Genomic DNA, 24,508 nt, shown 5'->3' with positions numbered 1-24,508 from the left:
GCCTATTGCGCTATTGGTTAAGGAATTCTCAGATTTGACAGCGTGAATCAAATGATTCTGTCAGACAGATGGGATGATTCATATGAGATAAAAGAATCCAAAAGGCTATGTATAATGCAGAAAAAGCACTTCCTTTTTAACAGATCCCCTTCCATCCTCTGACCTCATAAAATAAGCTACAGTACTTTTTAGTTTTTGGGGTTTTTTTTTTCTCCAGCGCATTCTTGTCAGTTCAGACTTCTTTGAGCTGCTTAGCAATCGCTTTTGTTCGAGTCTTTCTTTACATGTGTTCATGTGCAAATGGGACAAAGACAGCAAAAATGGTGACAAGATGTCTGGTAATAATACATCCATGGAATCTATTGAAAAAAAAAAGAATTGCAATTTTTATTTGTATTCATGTACAGTATGAACTACAATCTCATGTATCAATAATTGAACATCATCCTCAGGGAAATTAGTTGGACTCCTTACAAGCACAGTCTCTTGTTATTTTTTTTCTTCTTTTTTGTTTTTGCTTTTTTGTCATTTTTTTTAAACAATCGAAGCACATGTAAAATTATGATCTGAATTTTTTTTTTCCTTTTTGCAATGTGTTTTTGAAAATATTTTTTTTTTCCTTTTGTAGAAATTTAACCGTGTGATGAATACTCTCTCCGAAAATGAGAGAGAATGTCCCCAACATATAAGTATCCCTCCCCATACATGGACAGTTGGCAGAATAACACACAAGAATTGGAATCACCTTGGCTAAGGATTTTGCACAAAAATCAAGCTCACTCTGCTGGTATTTCAAGTCCAACATTCTGCATTCAGTCCTAAATCCATTCTGGCTTTCAAAGATCTTCAATCTTACACTGTCCAACTAAAGTAAATACCAATACAGAGACATTCCATTCATTCTGAATAACTCACAACCCTCATCCCCAAGTATATATATATAAAAAAAATCTGAACCTTGTTTTTTTTTCACTGTAGCCAGCGTCAACATTGAATCATTAAGCCACCAAAAGCGTTGAAAAGGAATTGAGCATTGAAAAAAAAATGAAACAGTGGAAAGGGAAAGAATGGTTCACTCACTGGCTTTACCAATCAATAAATTCCAACCCTGACGGGGAACAAGTTACTGTTTCTCTCTCATAACCAAGTCTTTAAATGCATATTTTCCATCATGTTCGTTATTCGCCATCTAACTGCTATTGTAGAAAACAAAAGAATTCATTTAGAGAGAGCGAGAGCGGGAGAGGTTTCTGAATATTCAGCACTCCCTTCCCCTCATACTTCTAGACCTCACATTGATGAAAGCAAGTGGAACTGCCTGGACAGCTAAATTGTCAACTCTTTGGGGTTTTTTTTTTTGTTTTTGTTACAGCATGTGACGATTTACATTAAATAACTCAAACGCAGAGACATCACGTGTGGGTCATATCCCATCCAGAGCCATCTGTAAATATAAGGCTACATTTCATTTTGCCAGTTCTGTCGATGATCAGATGTATTTGTGAAGTGGCCAGTGGGACACATTAAAATATGCTTGTTGCACAGAGACCAAAGCGAAAGGCATATCTACCTCCTCTTACTTTCTGTACAAGGTCACTGTTTCCATGGCGACAGGCTGATGGCTAGTTTTTCCTCCTTATTTCTTATCTATTTTTTCACTCCTCTCTTCATATCTGCAATATCTCTGTTTGAAGACCCCTCGTGACCATTGTAGGTCTGACTCCCTCTACCCAACTGCTGTTCTTCACTTTTCAATTCTACCGTCCCCTTTCCTTAAGCCTTCTCCTTTGAAAGACTAAATGAAAAAGCGGAGCGTAAACAGACTACAGGAGAGACAATGTTTTGATGGTCTATAAATGATGCATCATCAAAGAGAGTGTGTGTGTTTGTTTTCCTCGAAGAAAAAAAGAAAAGAAAAAATGAGACCGAGTGGGGGTCGCTTCAATATCAAAGGCCTCTACCCCCTGTTAGATGTTGGGTAAAGGGAAAGTGAAAAAGTCTCGTGCTGTTTCCTTATCAGCTTTCCTCTGTTAGCCTGCAAATGAACTGCTGATACAGATTAATGAGCTATAACCCATCTTCCCTTATTTTGTTGCAGGTTCCTAGCTGCTTCACTGACTATGTTAGCTCCGTCTGCTTTAGTCTGACAGGGTCACACTACATTACAAAGCAGCCTCATTTGCCTCTTTATCTGTTCTAACAGATGGACTATCAGCGCCTGAGCTTGTGTGACCCTGGGGTGATGGCAAGGTAATGCGACACTGAGTGGACGTAGATCATTACTGGGTTAACAGGGAGGCTACAGACCACAGCCTTATGCTTCCCGTCATTTTCCTAAGCAATATTCTGCCATCGTGCGGCACATGCCGGCGGATAAAGCGAGACAAATGAGACATGGCGAGGGGTGAGGAACGTGCCCGAGCTACGTGACAGCGAGACAAAGAAGCAAGAGGACATGGAGGAAAAGCAGACAGAGGGTAAAACGGCAACATGGAGAATTCATGGAGGTATGAAGAGGGAGGGGGAGGTGAAGGCGGAAAAAAAAAGACAGTCAAGGTAAAGTGTCAAGAGTGTAGAGAAAAAGTAGGAGGAGGAGTGGGAGCAAGACCTTAATCTTAATTAAAGTGAAGGATATATGGCTGTTGTTTAGAAGCCACAGGGGAAATGCACATTTACTCATTTGGCAGCTTTGCTCCTCAGGCACGCTGGCTTCGCTGTGATATCATCCAGAGCCGTGCCATTAAAAGATCTAATTTTGTGTTGAGTGACAGCTAGAATAGCATGGCGAAGAAAAGAAAAAGTCATTTTATGTTTTCACGTTTCATAAACTTCCTTCAAATTGGAACTGGTGTGTTGCACTACTAAATAAATGCTTGTAAATACTTGGGCATTGTCCTTCAATAAACTGTGTTATCAGATAAAATGTAAGTAGTGAATGAAAAGCATTGCATTCATTAGAGTTTAAGGCCAATGGAAATAGTGAATGCTGCATTTGATACCTTTCAGTTTCCGTTTTAGCAAACCATTCTTTCCCTTGTGCGGTATTACACAGAGAGAGAGAGAGAGAGAGAGAGAGAGAGAGAGAAATAAAGTGAGCTAAAAAGCTATCACAAATTGTTTTTCTTCATTTAGCCACTAGACATATTTTTAATAAATAATCTTTGTTTTTGTAAAGACACTTTTTAAAGTTTCATATGTCGTCCCTTTGCCAAATGCTGACTAATTGCCATAATTGACATCAACTCTGTGAAGTCAATGGCATTCAATTTCCTTCATCTTTGCGTTTTGGTCCATTGTACTCCAAGTGTGTAACGGCTGATGCTGGACATTTAGTCAAATTTAAAATCAGATTTGGGTCTCTTGTACATTGTCTTTTGAGCAAGCTTGAATCAGTAAAGGTTCCTGTGTGGCTGAGCTGTGTATGGTACTGAGCATAGGAGGATGGTGATAAGAGCTCTTGTAGGTGTTGTAGTGGTTGTAGTGCTCCAGAGGGGGCAGCGATAGGTGTCTCTCCATGGCAGCAACACCTGCGAGCTCTTCTTCAACGGTAATGACCTCCATGGAGGAGGCAGGGCCATCGGGATCCTGCTGGTTGTGTTGCTTCCTCATCTTGTAGAAAATAACCAGCAGAACAGCAGCCATGAGTGTGATGGCCACGAAGCAGCCAATGATAATCTTAGTGGTTTTCATCACCTCATCCAGGGATCCCTCTCCCTCCGGATCAAGAACTGGAATGGTGTAAGTCCGCTCTGTGGTCCTTGTGGAAACAGGAGTACCTTTTGTTGTTGAGGAAGACACCCAGCCAAATGGGGGAAGTGGTGTTTGGCTATCCTCCCCCATCATGTCAGTAGTCTCAACTGTGACTGTGGTAAAATAGGTCACCCCACTGCTGTCCAAAGAAGTGACATTAAGCACAGCGGAGGCAGAAATGTTGCCTGCTGTGTTGCTAACCATACAGGTGTAAGTCCCAGTGTCCTGCATTGTGACGCTAGTAAAGTTCAGCGTCCCATCATTGAGGACAGACAAACGCACTTTGTAGGCCCCGTGAGTCACCAGTGAGCCGTTTGGTGTAAGCCAGCTGATGGAGGTCACCGAGCTTGTACGACATTTAAGCTCTGCACCCATGCCTTCGGTCACATTCAAGTCACTGGGTGGCTCCACAATAACAGGGACATCACACTGAAAGTAGCTGTGGTCCAGTTCTCCAATGTAGCGACCTTTCAACGTTGAAGGAGTATGGCAACGTGCACAGCAGCTGGTATTGGCTGGTACAGTTTCCTTCAGCCACCAGCTGAGCCACAGAATATCACAGTTGCAATTCCAAGGATTGTGATGGAGGTGGACCCGCTCTAAGCGATGTAACGGTGTGAAGAGGTCATGGGGTAGAAATGTAAGGTTGTTATGAGCCAGGTTGAGCTCTACCAGTGACTGAAGGTCGTCAAAGGAATTCCTCTCAATAGTTTGAATCTGGGCATGCATCATCCATAGCTTCTGGAGGTTCACTAGCCCTGTAAATGAACTGGGCTTTATAACAGAGAGCTGGTTACCTGACATTTCTAGCTCTTCAAGCCTTACCAAAGGTAAGATGTTGGGGATCTCTTTGAGATTGCACATTCCCAGGTTCAGGTAGCGGAGATTGCTCAGGTCCTTGAAAGCCCCGTCAGAAATATAGGAGAGACGTTTGAGCTCACCTAGATCCAGCCTTCGAAGCGAGGGGACCCGGTTGAAGGCATAAGATGGTATACTTTCGATGGGGTTGTTTCTTAGCCACAATTCTTTCAGCTTGGACAAGTACTCGAATGCTCCATTGGGGATTGTCGTGAGCCGATTATCGAAGAGCTCCAAGGTGTTGAGACTGGCCAGCCCATTGAAGGCGCCAATTTCAATGCTGCGGATGTGATTCTTGCTCAGTTGCAGGATCTCCAGATGGCGCAGATGTTTAAAACTGTCCACCTTGATTACCTGAATGAGGTTATCCTGGAGGTTCAGGTAGCGAGTGTTGGTAGAAATGCCATCTGGAACATCCCTTAGACTGCGGCGCGTGCATATGACTTTGCTGAACTGGTTACTGCATGAGCAGACGGAAGGACAGGTCTGAGCACGAACCAGCCCAGCCACCACCAGGATCTGAAGGGCCAAAAGCAGCACAAAGAGGGGGTTGGATAGTGCCCCCTTCAGCCTACGACCTCTCATTGTCTGGCGCTGGAGGGAAGAGATCATTGTGTTCAGCATTCATAGTTCATCTGCTGTTTGTGTTCTCTGTAACGAGAAGAAGCAAAAAAGAATAACATTAAGTAACCAGAAAAGTAGCCGGCAGTACATTGCACATGTTGTTATCATGACTTATTTTCATCAGCGACCTAGAACACAGTCTATTTTTTTTACTGCATTTATCACTTTGTCAACTGAAATTTAACTAGCCAACACATTTGCTTGTTACAGTGTCTCAAAAATGAACATTTGCTGTTTTGTATGTATGATGACAAACTGAATATCTTTGTATATTTAGACTGTTTGGTCACATGAAACAAATGGCACAAAGGTGGAACTTCAAGCGTTGAGAAATTGTAATAGGCATTTGTTTTTCATTCTTTTTTGGCATTTGGACTGAATTGTTGAATAAATTTATACAGTACATTGTGCAAAGAATAATGAAACAACAAGATCAAGAATTCAAAGCCTAAATTAATTTTCAGTATTACTCATTTGTGTATTGAAACACAAGTATTTTTTTTAGCTCCTTAACTCTGGACTGTCCCAGATTTTCAGGCTTCACAGAAGCCGACACATCTACACAGGAGACTGAAAATGGAAAATGAGAACTTAGTATCTGCATCCCATCGAGCCCGACCTGCAAATTTCTTATAAGCCCCCTTCTCATTGGCATCATAAGACAGAAATTATTTAATAGAATAAAAAGCCTTAGTCATAAAAATTTCAAAAGAAGTGCAATCCACTGGAGTCATTTTTTTTTTCAGTGGAAGACAAGTCAGTAACACCAAGGCATTATGCTCAGTGACTATGACACGACACTGCCAAAAACACTATATGAACGACAGTTTAAATTACTTTCTGTCCAAAACACTGCTAAGAAAATGTAAAAAAAGTAAATTTCTTCTTGGTTAAAACTGTGCTATAGGTTATATGTTACACAGCAAGTTTCATTTATGTGTGTGTGAATGGGTGAATGACTGAATGTAGTGTAAAGCGCTTTGGGGTCCTTAGGGACCAAGTAAAGCGCTATACAAATACAGGCCATTTACCATTTAATTTAATTTTGTTTTGTACTCCAAAGCTTGAAAATGAACTTTAAGCATTTTATCAGTGTAATTTTCTAAGGTTTTTAAAAAACGTGATACACTTTTGCTATTTTTTCCTTACTTTAAGCAGCATCCCAGCCCTGTTTACATTTTATTACGATCGAATTTATGGCTCAAGAGTGTGAAGATGTCTTATATTGACATTAAATAACTATAGCAAAATTTCTTATATCCCAAATCAAGTGAATAACAAGAAGCGGGTTACTCTGTTATCTTTGATTAGATTAAATTGGATTATATTAATCCATTCACCCAACAGATCTACTTTAAGAATATGCCTGAGCATGCTGAAGATAAAAATAGACCACAAGATTCATACACATACACTACAGCACAGCCTGTACCTCCCACTTTTACACTGCAGTGTGGATGTGGTGTTATTGCCACTCATTTTTTCTGCCCCCCAAAGATGGTACCCTACAATAAAGTCGTACATGCAGTATAACAAACCTACCCGACATGTGGTGAAAGTATACGGTGTGGCAACATTGTGTCAACCTCTGCTGTTAAGTGATACAGACGTCATCCTTCACTGCACTTAATGGCTTCACCAACAGCAAAGCACTCTTGACTTTTGCAAAAAACATTAACCTTGCCTACTGGTTCTTTAAATTTAAGTATTCTCCTTGTCTCTTCCTGGCTCTTCCAAGTGAAGTTATCTGTTAATCATCTCTTTCCATCAACCCACGAGCAAGGAGAAACAAGTATATTATGACAGGTGTTTCCTAAACTGTAAAAAATTGTTAACTGAGGCGGAAATGTTCTCCGGTGAGGATGAGTGGCTGACTTAATCAGTAGCAATGAGTCTACATGTGGCTTGGTTTTGCACCAGCCAGTCTGTCATGATAGCTGTGATGTAGTGAGGCTGTGGAGAGACGTGCCTCTGCTGGGGAATCAGATCGAATAAGGCCTCCCACTGGCAGGAGCTCATTTTGTTCGGCTGGAATTACAACAACCCTGCACTGCCACCTAAGAGAAGAAAATGTCAGACATGGCAAACACACTAATACTGATTATTTGCTGTCAATAAAACATCACAGTTTGCACTTCCACTTGAATGCTTAAAGAAAAGAGCATGTCATTGCCACTCCTGGAGTGATTGTACCTTTCGGTCACATGCCTTATTCATAAAGCACTTGATCTAAAACCAGTTTTATCAGCACAGGATGTCTCATTCCATAAAGAGATGGGACATATATTGCATAAGGAAAGGAAAACGCTACCAACATCCTTCCTGCCTTTGTTGCTGCAACACTGCATGGATTAATTTCATCTAGGCTCGCTCAACATGTATTCAGACTCACTGAAAGCAGTGGCTGCTTACATCTAAAATCCTGCCAGCAACATAAAAACACACCCACCCTTACTTTACTGCTTCTGCACCAGCCGCCACTGGCATTGTGTGTGACACCACAGTGATTTGCCAAATGCATTTGTTATAATGAGTTTGTTGGAAAAGTGCTAGGGTAACATATGTCTCAATCAAGGTGTACACAGCAAGGAGAGCATTTAAATTACAATGTCCGATGATTAGAGTCTGTCAGTGTTGCACACTTGAAACAACAACATTTTACTCCGACTAGGAAAATGTGTTATCGCGGACATTTCCACACGCTGGGGAAGCAAGCTTGGCACAGATGTCTAGACACTGAATGCTTTCCAGTCAAGAAATTTAGTACTACTTGGAAAAAATAATCTCTTTTGTCGTCTAAATGAGTGAATATGAGAAGAAATATGTTGAAAGTTCTCCGCACAAATCAAACTGACGGGAATCTTTGAGGATGAAATGCAACAAGAAACGTTTCATTATGGAATCATTTGCATTTGTTGGCAGCTGTTCCCCTCAGAGTTGTAAGGGGGGAACTTTGAATTGTGTTGTGCACATTTGCATTTCCACTTTTCCACAAAAAAATAAAAGCTCACATTCATTAAGCGCTGTGTCGATCTCATGTTTGTCTTAAGATCATCACACTGATTTCCCACAGCTGATTTCATGTGTTATTTACACTTTCAGTCTTTCTTTATTAAATGTAATGGTACAATAACTAAAGCCAGCTGAAAGAACAATAAAAAAAAACTGTCTTCTATATTATTGCATTATTAACTTACTGCATTAGGGAAGAGTGGCGCCCCTAAACGAAGTCAAACTAAAAATGAAGTCACATTGTTCATTAGACAATTACTAATCAGCCATTTGCAGTTGATCTGGTCTATATGAAATTGATAGAGTGGATAAAATATGGAGTGATATGAAATGTGGCAAGTCTCTCATCGGGCTGGATAAAAGAGGCCCGTGGCCACGGACAGGGCTGTCTGATGAACTGAATATCATCTTCCTAATTCATTCAACGCATTAGTGATTCATTGCATTTGCATACGTTTGTTGCATCTCTTGCTTTTAACATCGTTTGTGCTGCTGTGTAACCTCACAGGCCATCTGGGTCTTAGAAGACCTGAGCATAGACAATGTGCCTTGAAGTTAGACATGGACAAAACAAACAGTGATTGAAAGTCTCAAACAGTTTGAAAGTGCCATATTATTAAAGTGTTTTATTAGCATATGCTCTGTATACAACAACCTGCACCCCATAAGCAACATAACACACAACAGTATGTTAAAAAAGGATGATATGGATTTAGAAATTTACGTTTTAAAAAACATTTTCCACACATTCCAAGGAAGAGTAATCATATATCTGTAAAATTTTACTCTTTAAAGTTAATGGTGCAAATATTCAAGATTTGAAATACAGAAATATTTCTTTGATTTGCAAACCTTACTCAAACAGTGATCAAGAGTGGACTGTTAAAACTACAATGACAATACCTACTGTTACTGTTTTCTTTTCATGTATATTAATTGAAAAGAAAACGACGAAGTTGTATTTTTGTATTTTCCTACTCAGTTGTATATAGTATTTGTATTTCTATTTTATTCTATTGTATATAGTATTTTATTTTATTTTATTGCATTCCAGTGTTTTCTAATTTCTGCTACATAACTTTGCACTTTTGCTGTAACAAAACAAATTTCCCACCTGTGGGACTAATAAAGGTCATCTTATCTTAATTATTTGCAGAATTGTAATCTGTTATGATTTTATGTTCTTTCTGCAAATTATCTAATAAATTAAACATGTAAAATCTTCTGCTCTTTCTTTTGACATACAGGATACGTGTATACATACTCAGGGAACAAAAGTATTTTGAATGACTACTGATTAATGAATACTTGATAATTTGAAACAATACTACAATCTAAAACAAGCCGACCACAGCACATTTGGGTCTGGACAATGTTCTTTACTTTCTAACATGTCATAAATAAAACTGTGAACTGAAAAAAGTAATATTTAGCTTAAATAATAATTAAAACAATAACCCATTTGATAAATGACTGGAATACAGTGTGAATGTGTGCTAATATCCAGTGAGGCATACAGTGTTGTGCCTGAAGTGTTCTTATGCTGATCAGACATAAACATTCGTAGCCTATACGTATATGTAAACATCCCCACAATAATTACTTATGTTGAGTTAGTAATTAGATTTTTGCAAGCGTGACTGTGTTTGTGCCACTACATGTTGTCAGTAGGAAGACTAGACTTTTAAATCCAACATAATAAAACATTTCTCTCTTTGCTGCAGTGCGTGTGCACGCTGGCATGCATTTTTTGTCCCAGAGGGTATAAGGAGGGGAGGAGGGGGGCAGCTTTAAAATCTGGCACTGAAGGCCATCATAACTAGCGGCCATCACTGACATGCAGACTGGAAGTGCTTCGCTCTCCAGTTTTCGCTTAACCTGAAAGAAAGGCAATTCGCCTTCCTCCATTTTGGCCTCGGTGCTCTCAGTGCTGGTGTTAGGGAAATAAATCTACACATGCTGCCGGGTGCTGCTGACTTATCAGTCATATGCTGTTCTCACAAGAGGAAGGGAAATGATGGCTGGTTGTGTCTCAGCACAGAAAGAGAAATGTTTTCTTGAACATTTGTTCACTCTATTGGTTTGATTTGATCCAATATGTTTTTTGGTATAATTTCTAGCTTGCTTGATGTAGCGATTTTTAAACCTTGGATCTAGGATATGGCCTCGCTGAAGTTGTTGCATGTATTGCTTAGCACCACATCTGTCATTTACTCCACTTGTTTTTAATTGCCTGTATTTCCCTGGCTGGGTCAGTTGTTGACCAAGCGGCTCTTTGCTCTGACTTCCAGTCCACTCCTCCCAATACAGTGAAGTCAAAGTCATGAAAAGATCACATTTTAATGTTGATTATTTCTTTAGCTACACCCTTTATTCTGGAATACCTTCAAGCTTCATGAGTAAAATGGCCAGAACAGAACAGGGCAGACACACATCTGAGTTAAGCAAAATGTAAATATATTTGGTGGCACAGGCAGGTGATGGAAGAAACATCCCAGAAAAAAACACTGCACTCCACGACTATATGAAGCCACAAAATAACATTTTAAAGTAGGTTTGAGGTAATGTGTTTCTGATTGCATGGGAGATGTAATTCACATAATTCACATCGTGTTAGAAGCACATTTAGTTGCAGATTTGGCTTTAGACATGAAAAAAAGCAGTAGTAGAAGGTTAAGTTTTGATTTTTTTCCTAGTCTTATGTGGAGATACGAGCACACTGCTTCATGAATGAATGGCTGCCAGGGCGTTAGATGGAATGGCTCTATATAGCCATAGGGTAAAGGATGTTATGACGACTGCAGGAGCACTCTAGACTTATTAAAGTTGAATGTGTTCACACTGACCCCTTTTTCATCCTAAAGCAGCATTGATTGATTGATTTTGGCCTCTATGGAGAAGAAAAATCAAAGCAACCTTGCAAACACAATGACTTAACACACAAAACCCGAGGAATCTATCCATCTACTTATGTTCAAGGTCACAAGGGCACTACAAATATAGTGATTCATTAATGCAGATACAAAGTTGTAGTACGATTGCATTTTATCATTAGTTTTTGTTTCTCTTTGGTTTTTTTTTGTTCCATGTCTGAAAATGTTAAGATTTAGTTTAAGTCTTTATTTGTGTTAATTTTTATACTTTTTTATACATATTTTTCACAACCTGTTTTAGTCAACAATAATAACCACAATTATAATAATCCACAATTTCGTTGTACATGTACAGTAACAATAAAGGGCTATTCTATTCTATTCTACCCTCACATAAATGTCACCAGTGTTTTGGTGAATGTAGGTAAAATCAAATCTATAACCATCTAAGCAAGCTTTGATTGCTCCGTGCACAAAATGGAAACAGACAATAATCTCAGTCTCACGAGAGAAAAGGTGGTACAGCTGACCCTCTGACCCAAAGCTTAACCTCTGCCATCCGTTCAGAAGAAGCGCTGCTCCCAAACGGCATCATATTATTGAAAATCATCACGTATTTTGATGACCAGGCTCATTTTCTCCAGTCTGTGATAGAAGAGATTAAATTAAAAGAAAGGCAGAATTGAAACCAATCAAACTGCCATCTGGAATTATAGTTAGACAGACAATCACTGTGGGGACAGAAACATACAGGGACACTTTCCTTTGCCATCAGGAAATGTGTTGTGATATTATCTCTGAAAACAGAACAAAAGACAGTTTTAATTAATCTGTTGTTTCTTGTGAGGAATGTGATAACAATTATCAGGAAACCAGCCCTTTTTTCCTATAGACTGATGATTGCTGTATGAGTTCTGGTCTGACCACCATTTCTTTGCATTATCATAATTCACTTTGCAACTGCAGTTCTGAAAGTGCCGTAAAATAACTGATATGATGAGAATTTGTATTGCGTATCAAATTTACCTGTTATAAAAACAAGAAAACACAAACATTTTAAAATCTGTCAAAAATGTTTTTAAAATTAAAAATGACTAAACTCCCCGAACTCAGTTCACAGTTTAATACTCAATTTTGAGCCGGCACACTGGGCTCCACTGAGTACTCAGAAATTAATCAAGTATAACATGTAACCATTAAAACGAATTTTTCTGTTCAGGAATGCAAGTAAATAACTGTAATTTGGCATCTTAATAATAATAATAATAATAATAATAATAATACATACACACACACACACACACATATATATATATAGATAGATATGTATATAGATGTAGATAGATATATAGATATGTATATATATATATATGCTTTACTATTTTTATGCTTTTTTCTAAAGTAAATTTGAAACTTCATGGATAACAATTGTAATTATGTTTTAGCATTAAACATTATTTTCAGTTGGACATATCGGTGGATTCATCATTACAGAATCATGAAAAAATGATTTTGATAATAACCAATATTGTTAATTTAGGACAGCTGCGGTATAAACTTAAAACTGGGTGGTGGTCTAATAAATTTGTTACGTGTTGTATAAGAGGGGTTTTGAAATGTAAAACCTCTGTGTATCAAAGTTACACAAAGATTTAAGATAAAAAAATCAAAAGTCTTGCAACTCATTAGCTCATTCATAGCGATAATAATAAATATTATTCTAAGCATATGTTATCAATACATTTTTTAACATTTTTAAATTAAGGCCTTTACACACAGAGTGTGTTGCAAAAAAAACAACACAAAATTCAGAATTTTTTTGACTCTGAACATGTTGTGTGATCTACTGTATGCACACACTGAACATGTGCTTTTATGGAAAATAATGCAGGGTAAAGAAACTGAAGTGGTGGACATCAAGCCATGGCCCCCGATGTTTCTAAACAAGAAACAGAAGAAATAGAAATTCTGCATTCATCCATTTCTCAAAAGCAGCAGGGAGAATTTCACGGTCTGATCCAGGATCACAGACGCACATATTTCAGGATGTCAGTGGGGCAGTTTGAACTTGATGGCAGAGTTGGGACCGCATCTAAAGAGGCAGAGAAATTATTTCAGAGAGCCAAATGACCCGGAGCAATCTCTAGCTGCGTGTCTGAGGTATTTGTGTCTTCAGTAATGGTGCGTGTTTTGAGCTAAGCGCGCACTTGTTGCCAAATGCAGTGGTGTGATTGGTTATATGAGTTTATTTGTAACTGAAAAATCTAGCTTTGGCCGGAAAAAATAAATGCCGCAAATTGGTCCAGTGAAATCAGTCAGAGCGAATGACTGCATTAAGAACAGTCTGCATCCAGTGTGTTAAGGCCTTAAGAAAGATTGCTTCTGTGACTGTTGTTAACTGCAGCAGTTATTCATGTAACCATACTGCCTGTTGTGGGTGTTAAACAGTGTCCTGTTATATAGAGTTTCTGTGTGGCTTTGTATGTGCCTTAGGATACTTTACTTCTGACTCTGTTGACTTTAGTGCTTTTCACTTTATTCTGAACCAAAATTACAGGCCCAAAATTTCCTAAGTACTGTGGTCAGAACCAAATGGTAAACATTGTGCTGACTAAAGGAAGCAATCTTGGTGCAGGTCAAAAAGAACAATGGTTTGATTCACTTCTATTATGAAAACATTTTCTTTTGTGTCTTTCAGACTTTCACATCGACTACAGGAAGTATGACAGGGTGTTAGAACTGAAAAATGTAAAAATAAGCCACAGTAGTCTATAAAGAGAGAAGGTGATGGTATTTTTAATTGACATGTGGTCCATATGATGATGATAGGACTCCATTATGTCAATAAATGTTATTCAGTGGGCTCACATAACTAACTATACTAACTCAACTAACCAAATGTATACAAAGTAACAAAAACATGAACCTTGGTTGGGTCACGGCTCTGTCCCTATCCCTTCTGCAGAAATGCCCACAGTTTCAGGTAAGTAGAGGAAGACTGCTAACATGTGCCAAGCAAGAGGGTAAAGAAACACCTTTCAAGTGATAATTCAATTCCTATTCACGTATTACCTTATGCTGCCTCCATTATAATAATTACATGAGCTAAATAATCTGCAGGGACCTCCATGTTCAAATGCACTCTGCCAAGGCTCTGTCTGGTCTCTGCAAAGGGATTAAGACAGGATGCCCTAGGTGGCAGACTGACTGAATGCGAGGGCACTCTTAGTATTCGTGTCACTTGTCTAACCCACCAATCTGCTCCCATGACTGCGCTTCTAAAGAGAGATCTGCGGGACTGGCCAACTGTAGGTGGAAGGGCATCGGGGCAGAGTCGGGGATGATTAAACTAAATGAAAACATGGCACAGTGCAGTATGTTAGTATGACTCAAGCAGTGGTGTCAGTCTTGATACTTGGTTGCGCACATATGGATTAACATTCTCACTGGAAAAAAAATAGATTTGGTAACCAGAAAACTGTGAAGAAGCAGATTCCCTCCACATGCTGTGCATAAAGGAAGGTAGCAGTCTGTGCTAGGTAGGCTGAGTACACACAGCCAGCAGCGGTGACTGAATAAGGAGCCGCACAAATCTCATATATTCCTTTATTAGTATAGTATGACTTAAGATTTCTATGTGTGAGCCGTGATGTAGTAAGGAGAGAAGTTGTGCTACCAGCAAAAGAATACAGAATGATTTTGTTTCTTTGTTTAAAAGATGAACCATTAAACAGGTTTCACATTACAGTGATGCTCTTGTTATACTGTATGCATTTCCAAATGTGTTAAGTGAACGCAATTTCTTTTAGGTTTGTAGGCTCAAGGCAGAGGGCCAGGAAAGTGTGTTTTAATTATGTAATGCTGTAAATTGCGAATATTCCCAGACATGGATAAAGTTTGCAATTTACCAGAATCCTTGAGATTTCTACCTCACAGTGGGAAATCATTAATATAGTGGTATTCTAATGCCTCTAAAATGCTGCCATTCATTGTTAGTATTGAGAAAGACAACAGTGTTGCATTAAAAATGACACAATAGCAATGTAGCTTCAATGGCCAGTCTTGGCAGGTTGCCACTCCCTCCAAAATGCAGAGTGCTTGAAGGGATTAGTTCACTGAAGTGTCTTGTGTTCAGTCACAGCTTTTTGCCAATGAATTCCGGCCATTCTAGTTTGCAAATTGACTGAATAGCAGAAGTTGCAGGCAGTTCTCTCAGGAGCTTTTGTGTTCACACTGGGGTGAAAGGATAGTGACAACAGATGACACTATACGTGGGCCAGTCTTTTGTTCTTTTGTTTAAGATTGCTGCCCGTCAGTGTGCTACTGTCTTTCATTCGAAATCCCTTCCATGGATTCTAGCCTTTGTCTGTGGGTATGTGAGGAGTCATTCACACATCTCTAATAAGCGAAAACCATTATGTGGTCACAGGTCCCTATCCTGAGGCACAGTTGGTATTGAGATTGGTCTTATTACAGTCTCACATTTTTTTTTTTTTTTGGGGGGGGGGGGGTAGCAGAAAATGCTAGTTAGAATATATGTGGGCACACAATTACTATTTAGTTTACTTTGATAATGTATAATTGTAGTATAGTCTTTAAAATCTATGGCTTTGTGTAGAATCACAGCTATTCTGTTAGATTTAAAGATATTTCCAAAGAAACACCACTCTTAAGATTTGATATAGTTTTTTTTGTTTTAATCGATGAAATAAAACATCAATATTACAAAAAAGTAACTGCCCACAGACCCACAAACGCCTAAAACCACTATGTCAAAACAGCAGTAGCAGGACTGAAAAGATGCCACTGAATAAATGCCTCTTTTTTACTCCCTACTAGAGATTATTATCCAAGCCATTCTATAAGCAAGTCTTGCCATCGATCTTGGCATCCATCTTGGGAATGCCTCTGGGCAGTTATTCAGAGCCGACAAAACCAACCTTCTTTTGAAATGAATGGGTCAAAAGCCACAAATGGCGCAAAGCATGCCTAACCCACACACCTAACACGTCTCACTCTCCGTGTGTTATATACCAAATATACCATTCTAAAACAGCGGTGTACAGACGATGAATATTTCCTGTCTGTCCCTTTGACATGTCAGTCAGTGTCATCCACAGCAGCTCTGGATGTGGATAATTACTCACTACTCTTCAAACTCTAACTATATTCCGTGTTTCAAATCTGAACTGAACTGAATGTTTCAAATCATAAGATCTGTTTAAAAATGCTTAAAACATTTGTGGTCCCTGCCTCAAAAATAATCCTGCAGATTAGATTTTAGATTTTTAACTATGTACAGTTTAATCAATTTATGGCTTCATTTAGGTTTAGGAATAATCCCATGATCTGACACCCCCAAAATTACAGACACATCTAGGAAAACTATTTAGTATTTCAATATATAAAAGTTTCATTCGCAACACAACTTATTTAATCATATTTCATAAAATATTTTAGCTCATTTTGAATTTGATGACAGCGAAACATCTCAACAAAGTTCATATGGGGCAACAAAAGGCTGGACATGTAAGTGGTACTAGAAAAAAACAGCTGGAGGAATTTAACATTTTGCAGCTAATCAGGTTAGTTGGCAACAGGTCAGTAACCAGTAACATGACTGGGTATAAAAAGAGCATCTTTGATAGGTAATTTCTCAGAAGTAAAGGTGGACAGAAAACTTCATCTACAAATTGTGAACACGTTCTTAATAATATTCCAAAAAGTTGTGAAGAATTGTAATATCTACAGTACATAATATCAAAATATTGAACAAATCTTTGTGTGTAAGAGACAAGGCTGAAAATCGACATTGGATGTCCGTGATCTTTGGGCCCTCCGGCAGAACTGCATTAAAAACAGTCATGATTCTGTCATGGAAATCACTACATGGGCTCAGGAACACTTACAGAAATCAATGTCTGTGAACAAAACGTGGACACTGCTTTCTGAGCTAAAGACGAGAGGGACCATCCAGCTTGTTATCAGTGCTCAATTCAAAAGCTCACATCTCTGATGGTATATGGGTGCATTTGTCCCTATTAGCTTGGCACCTGGCACATTTGGAAAGGCACCATCAATGCTGAAAGGTATATACAGGTTTCACATAAGCAACAGGGCTTCAAAACTGAAGAGCCTGGGTGTTGAACAGTCCTTCTTGCAATGCCAACCTGAAAACTGCTGAAAACATTTGGCTCATAATGAAGTGAAAAATGTGACAAAGAAGACCCAGGACTGCTGAGGAGTTAGAATATCAGAAAAGAATGGGACAATATTCCTCTCCCCAGTCCAGAAACTGGTCTTTTCAACTCAATGTGACCCTGTCCCAGCTATTGTAAGATGTTTTTTTGCCGTCAAAATCAAAATGAGCTAATATTTCTCTTAAAATTGTGAATTTTGGCAGTTTAAATTTGATATGTTTTCTGTGTTCTATTGCAAATAAAATTAGGGTTTACATACAGTATGGAAGATTATATGAAAGATTTGCAAATCATTGCGTCCCAACCTCTTTTGGAATTTTTGAGACATACAATACAATACAATAGCAATATGCCTACTAAACCTCATGCCTGAACAGTGCAAAAGCATGACTGGATGAGTTTAATGTTTTGGTTGTTTTAAAAAGAAAGCACCCTGATCTTTGACGTTCTCCAATAGTGGTTCTCTTGTCTCTCTTTTTTTTAAATGTCTGTTATTATACCTACATAGTATTTAAATACAATAACACGCATCACCTAAGGATCAAATTTGTAACTACATTTGCATCTTTCTGGCTGTGTTTTAATTTTCACTCAACAAACCGTCACACAGTAAGCTTTTATTCAGAGAGAAGAATAAAGAAATCATAGAAACAAACAGAAATAAATTGCTCCTCTTGACGTGCCTTAGCTGACACACAACTCCTGACTAGCATTAATATATAATTTTGAACAGAACTTTGTTAAAAAATTTAAAGAGGATTTAACGACTCTGATTCAAGAGTGGTGAATTACTTCCGTGTTGAGACTTTGGTTGGGCTCAGATCTGCATGCACTCTGGGGGCAGACTCGGGCACTCATTATCATGTTTGGACTCTTAGAAAATGTCCAAGATAAAAGCTACAAGGAAACATAGGTACTGTATATTTAATGGGCTTCATCATCTGAATTGGCCTCAATATTCTAAAATGGACACACATCCAATTATCTACATGCTTCCATGAAGATGCATGCAATGTGCACCTGTGAGACTAAGTCAGCTGTTTATACAAAATTACACAATTAAATATTTCAGCAAAGAGAAGAATGCACGCATGAAACAAAATACCACAACTTTGTGTGAACTGAAAATGGAAAATGTAAATCACACGTTTATTGTTTTTGCACTAAATCCCGTACTAGTTGCAGAAAAAATTATGTGTGCATTTCTTGGTCAAGGATTAAGCGCAAGCTAAGCCCTTCTTTCCCAAATTGCTTAACTGACTTGAATAAAGTGACAACAGCGTGATACTTCTATTGATCCCTGCAGTGAAACTCTCTTTTCACTTTGCTCCCCCCAGGGAGGTCGGAGTGTAGGGTCATCTTCACAGAAAGCGCCCCTGGAGCTGGCAGCAAGTCTGTGGGGAATCACTGACTTGCTCAAGGGCAGGACAAGTACATGTGCAATACAAGCACTTCCCTGCGTGGTTACAGTGGAAGGGCCATCTCAAATCTCTTCTACTTGGAATATCTTCAAAGAAATTCTCAACATGAGAGAAGCTTAGTGGAGGTTTGATTTTCCTTTAAAGTGAATATTAGGAGAGCGCTATGCAGTTGTCTTAGTTTAAAGGCAATCTAGTCCTCTACACAGAACAGAAAGAACAATGGGTAATTTTCAGTGATTTCTCTCAAAGTATATACCTGCTATGTGCCTTGTGGTCACATATGGGTGCCTGCCACCATTAGTGCTAATTAATATATCATAATCGCAAAAATAGACCCTGAACAATGCTCCGTTTTGCATATGTGAAGCTGTTGATATTATAGAACACTAAATTCCTTTCATAAAGCAGCTAGTCCATCCCACTGCAACGATCTTCAGCTTGGAAATTAAATTCCCTTCGACCAGATTACTATAATTATCTACCTCACAGTGAAGGGTGAGCAGAGGATTAAGGTCTGTTTAAAAATAACCGCCATCCAATATATTTGGACTCAATAAATGAAAGCTGAAGAGCAGACATTTTCTCAGTGGAATGATTTAGATTTTTTTTTCCTCCCCTCTTCTGCCTTCTCTTTTCTTCCCTCTATGTTAATCTGCTTTGATAATTCAGCAGTGAATGCATTGCGCTTGGTGGGAGACCGTCTTACAGTCAGGCAGAAATCAAAGCGGGGAAAATGCTGTTATTCAAGTGGCAGTCAACTATTCTGTAAAAAGTGGATCTACACTGTGCACAAAGTGTTGCATAAAGGCCCAGATGTACCAATAGGATGACAAATACTCATGAGCCATATATTATATGGTCACTTGGGATTTACTATGTTGGATTAGGATTGCTGGATTCTAAAGATTGCTGCCTCCTTTTTTAAGGTGGTTGAGGACATGTTAACTTATTTCATATACCCAGCCTTTTGCTGAACAGACTAGTTGTGGTTGTGTTAGGTAAAGGACTGTGTTAGCACTTTCTGATGGCTGACTGATTGCGTGTAGCTGGTGTTGACAGGATGCAGATGGCAGTCCATCATGTTTTTCTTTCATTATTTGTTCGTGGTGAGAAGTTTCAGCTGGCATGCTAATAAGCTGTTACAAATTGGTGCTGTGTCAGAAATTAGTATCTCCTCAAAAACATGTTTCCGAATTAGTTTGCCCTTGTTTGTCCTCGCTATCTGTTTCCTCCTTTGTATCTTTGGTGCCGACACAACGTCACAATCACGAACAAGTGTGATATCTGCTCATTTCAAATTCTATTCAGTCTTATTCCAATCTTATCTTTAAAAAAAAAAACTATCTACAGATGAAAATGAACAAAGTCATGAATGTAATACACAAACTGACACAGGAGACATTTAATGCGGAGACAAAACTTTTACTACTGATTGTCTTGCTTTCTTTTCATGGCTTTTTGTGATATAACATATTTAATATACCTAATACTTGGCCTTATGTCACTATAGTGATGACAATCTTAATTACCCTTGGGATAAATAAATTAAGTTAAGAAGTATATGAAATTATGGCACTCTATCTTGGACATTAAGTTAACCTGAAAAGTGCAACAGTTGTTAACTGACACACATTAACCGGTCCAATGTCACAACAGTGATGGGCCATGCGCATTTTCAAACTTACCCTGAGTTGAAATGGCCTTGGGTTATCTTTACGTGTTTGATATTATTTATATTAAATCCTGGTTACCCTGAGGCAAAGCTGTCCAGCCACTGTGATGCTGATTATTGCTCATCTAAGTTACTGTAGCTTGTTATTCAACCCTTTCATGTGAGATTGTTTGAATCAGCCATGTAGCCACTTGACACGCTTTGTCTTTGCATTTGTTAACAAATGTGTACTTTGTCCTCTTAATTATTCATGATGCTAGAAAAATATATGAATGAATTTTATGACTGCAGTTTATGTCAGTCAGCTCCGTATACAGTATAATATTGTGCTGGAGACATAGTCAATTCCCCACTGACTTTAGAAATGACAGCTACAGGTTGACCACCTTAATCTCTAAAGCTCTAAAATGATTTGTCACTGGATTGGCATAATTACAAAATGAAATAATTTAATCCTAATTATCACCAGATTTCCTGAGAACAAGTAATACGTTGGTCTTTGAGGAATCAGTACATCTCCAAATGCTTGAACATGCATTGTGTTTAGATGGTGCCACTTTTATGATAGACCGATACAGGAGATCAATAATAATCTAACCATAAACCCCCACTCTTTTTTGATAAATGGTACTGATAAATTTGCTTGAAAACCGACACTAGCTTATTTAATTATCAGATTTGGAGCAACTTTAGCATTTTGTGTGGTTATGTTTCTGGTTATCTGCTGTTGCTTTTGGTCTCCTGCATATAATGTTTTTCATTTTAGCTCTTATGTTCACATAGCTGCTAAATTCATTACTTGTTTTTGTTCTACTTGGTAGGTCAGTGTTATTGTTTGATTTTTTTGTGTGTCTAAAACAGATGCCAGCTGTGATTCAAAACTATCTTCAAGATGGAAAATCAAAACTCAGAGAATTAATTCTGATATCAGTCAGCAACACCTTAACCTACTACAACAACAGGCACTAGATGAAGCTGTGAGGACAAAACATTACCATGTGTTTCTAAAACTATTGACTCTCTTTTCCCTTTTTGTGTGTTTCCATTGTGCCCAGTCTTTTGAAACAGAGTCAAAAACTTTTTATAACTTAAAATACTTGAGAATATTTTGTTATGCAGGGGGAAAAAAAGGACAAAACCATGAAAAAGATGACGCCATTTTCTGTACACTTGTTGCATTAAGGGCCTAAGGGAGTTGAAGTGTGTCCCATCATGCATGGGTGAGAACCACGATGGACAGGCTGCCAGTCTATCACACTGCTAACACATATAGACAGAGAAACACATTCGCACCTACAGGCACTTTAGAGTCTCTAGGTCACCTAACATGACCTAACGCCTTTGGACTGCACGCGGAAACTGAAGCACATGGAAGAAGCTCATACAGACATGTGGAAAATACACAAAAATGCAGTTTATGTATTATCACCATCAGCGTAAAAACAGCACACAGTAATCCTCTGCTTGTATGACTCAGTATTACATCCATTTTCCTACTATTTAAGACACATATTTGTGTTTTTTTCTTCTTACCGTAAGAGCACATGGAGGACATTGTCTTTCTTGGTCTCTGTCTGCATATCTGCAGCTCCAGTGCACCTTAATCCTAGTGCTTTTTTCACTCTCTTTCCTCGAAGCACCTTTCTCCTTCTCCCACACTCCCCTGAGAACCACTATCTGCCTCCCCCTATCCTGAAGCATTTCTCTGTCTCCTTCTCATTCTCTACTCTCATCACTAAATAATTCCTTACAGAAGGAAATCTAATCAAATCTCAGTGAGAGTGAGAAAAGCAGAGATGGGAAGAAATTGTGTGTGTGTGAATCAGACTTGGGAGAAGGGGGTAGAAAAAAAAGGAAAGAAAAAAGAGAGAGACAGAATCAGAAAGCAACATTGGCAGTGTGTGAGGGGGTTGTAGAGTGAGCGAACCGCAAGTGCATTAGCAGTCAGAGCACTTAGTGTGAGGAATCCATTCATTATTCATTAGCTAATTCACCATGTATAGTAATTAAAATCAGAGCCCGCTCCAAAATGGAAAGAACTATGATAGACTGGTTTTCTATGTACAATATTTAAAAGCGCTGTTTTTTAGTACTGGTGGCTTCAGGCTTTTATAAATCATGCTTACGTGCAGGTTGCAACTAGGTGTCAGGACTCTCCTGGTGCATTTAAGGACACAAGGTGACATCTGTCTGAGGTGACAATGCATCCAAAATAGAAATATGTAAATGTGTTGCATAAGATACCCAGAAAAAAAATGTTTATATATGAACAGACGATTCTTTAGTGCGTTTGAGTTATAAATTCAACATTTCTCAAGACTCGATAGAAAACACATTAAAAACTCTATTAAAAAACAACTTTTCTCTTTCTTTTTTGTGTTTTTTTTGGACGTTGAAAGCACTACAAGATCAAAATAATGTCATGTCAATTAATAGCAGACTGAAATAGGGCATGCTGATCATTCCCCAGCTCAGTCTGCGTGGGAGTGGAAAAAGAAAAAAAAAGTGTGAGCTATATTTGAACAACAAAGTTGCTTGTTTTGGCCTCGTTCTGACAGCAGTGGTAAAGGTTGAAGTCAAAATAATTCTACAGTACGTGTGGGTCTGTGAAGTGCCTGTTTATTCCAAGCTTAAGACTAATTGTCTCTCTGGCAGGTGTTTAAGATCAGCGGGCATGACCTCGAGCTTCTTTTTTCTTATTATTAGCTGTTGACTACATTTAAAAACCTTGCGGTGGGTAGCTCGTGCAAGTGTATGCATGTGCATTCCTGAAACTCCTCAATTATGAGACCAGACTGATCGAGTGTGACAATCGATGCAGAGTCTTACCAGAATATTAATGCGCAAGCCCCATACCATTGCTAAAGTCTGTGTATCTATATCCATGCATACTGTGTGTTTGTAAATCAGTAATAATGACACTAATTAATAATAACTTACCACAAATCCATTCTAAATTAAAGTGATCAACAATTTCTGACTGTTCAGCAACGCTGTGTGTATTACATTCCAAAGTGATGCATTTCTGTAATCACGTTACATTTGTTTGAAATGCAGTCATTTAATGCTCCAACTACAAATATGTTGCTACTTGAACTAGATAAGTTCTTCAATTATCTCTATGATGCGGGATAGAAACAAATGATCTCACATGTTTGTTTATGCCCACTTGCAGATCATTTGCTTGACCGAGCGATCTACAACTGCGGAGGAGTGACAGCGTTACGGCGTTAATTCTAATTCATTGCATGAAGGGACAAGATTCTGTCGGTGAAGACCAAACTGTGAGGCTCAGTCCAGAAACAATCCACAATTATATGCTATGAAAATGTGGTCTGTAAAAAGCAACATTGTAATTTCTTTTATACACTCTGTTGCAAAGCTAGCAGTGAGACACCATGGCACCCACAGTAATGCTCAAGCTGGGCCCAACCAACAGCATTACTGTGCCCCCTCAGCGGATATCTAACTGATATACCTCAACTGTAAGTTACACTAATTGATACAATTTGCTATTAAAAAACTTGAACATCCATATCAACTGTAAGTTACTGTAGTACATGCTCGATTTAATTAATCAGCACACAGTAGTTTAGCGCTTCTGCAGCCATTGTGGTAACCAGCATGACTGATGAGGACACTTAGCGAATGGGCCTGTGCAGGTCAGACTTTGGGAAGTACCCCTCATGTCTCTCTGAAACTAAAAGGAGGTCATTCGTCAGCTTGTGCAGCTAGTTTTAAAACATGACAGTGCTCGAAAACTGCAAAACAAATGAAAATGTATTGAGGATATCATGCACTCACAGTCAGCTGCAGTACTGTGTGGTTATTCCACTTCTGCACTTAGAGAAAATCTCTCTTCTGTTTGCTTCCTGCTTTGCCTCTGTAATGTAAGGAAGATATTTATGCACTTTTATAACTCTGCCTAGATTTATCGGAGAGTGCACAATGAGTGCATGGTTGTAATCTTGCATAGCGTGTTTAAGTGTAAGTGTTTTATTTATTTTATTTTTTTGGAATAGCAAAGTAACTTGAGCTGCTTGGTCACCTTCACCTGTTTAGTTCATACGGTCTGCTGCCCAACCTGCCAACAAAGCA

At 38.6% G+C, this 24,508-nt stretch overlaps 1 protein-coding gene across 2 annotated transcripts in view; it reads right to left on the bottom strand.

Moving 5' to 3' along the window:
- Positions 1-362: 362 nt before the first annotated feature.
- lrrc4cb (leucine rich repeat containing 4C, genome duplicate b) overlaps positions 363-24,508 on the bottom strand; it is a 45,110-nt gene continuing 20,964 nt past the window's right edge. The window contains exons 1-2 of one of the 2 annotated variants that reach the window (XM_025900088.1): positions 21,944-22,126; positions 363-5,259 (exon numbers count right to left, since the gene is read on the bottom strand). In XM_025900088.1, coding sequence (XP_025755873.1) covers positions 3,346-5,232 — 1,887 coding nt within the window. In that variant the 5' untranslated portion in view covers positions 5,233-5,259; positions 21,944-22,126 and the 3' untranslated portion in view covers positions 363-3,345. Of the gene's footprint in view, positions 5,260-21,943; positions 22,127-24,508 lie in introns of those variants that run through there. The other variant, XM_003450800.5, reaches the window with a different exon arrangement.

The sequence above is a fragment of the Oreochromis niloticus genome, linkage group LG1 (assembly GCF_001858045.2).
Source record: "Oreochromis niloticus isolate F11D_XX linkage group LG1, O_niloticus_UMD_NMBU, whole genome shotgun sequence".
In the NCBI taxonomy this organism is placed as follows: domain Eukaryota; kingdom Metazoa; phylum Chordata; class Actinopteri; order Cichliformes; family Cichlidae; genus Oreochromis; species Oreochromis niloticus.
Note: the sequence above shows the minus strand (reverse complement) of the source record. Positions and strands in the feature narration are given on the sequence as shown.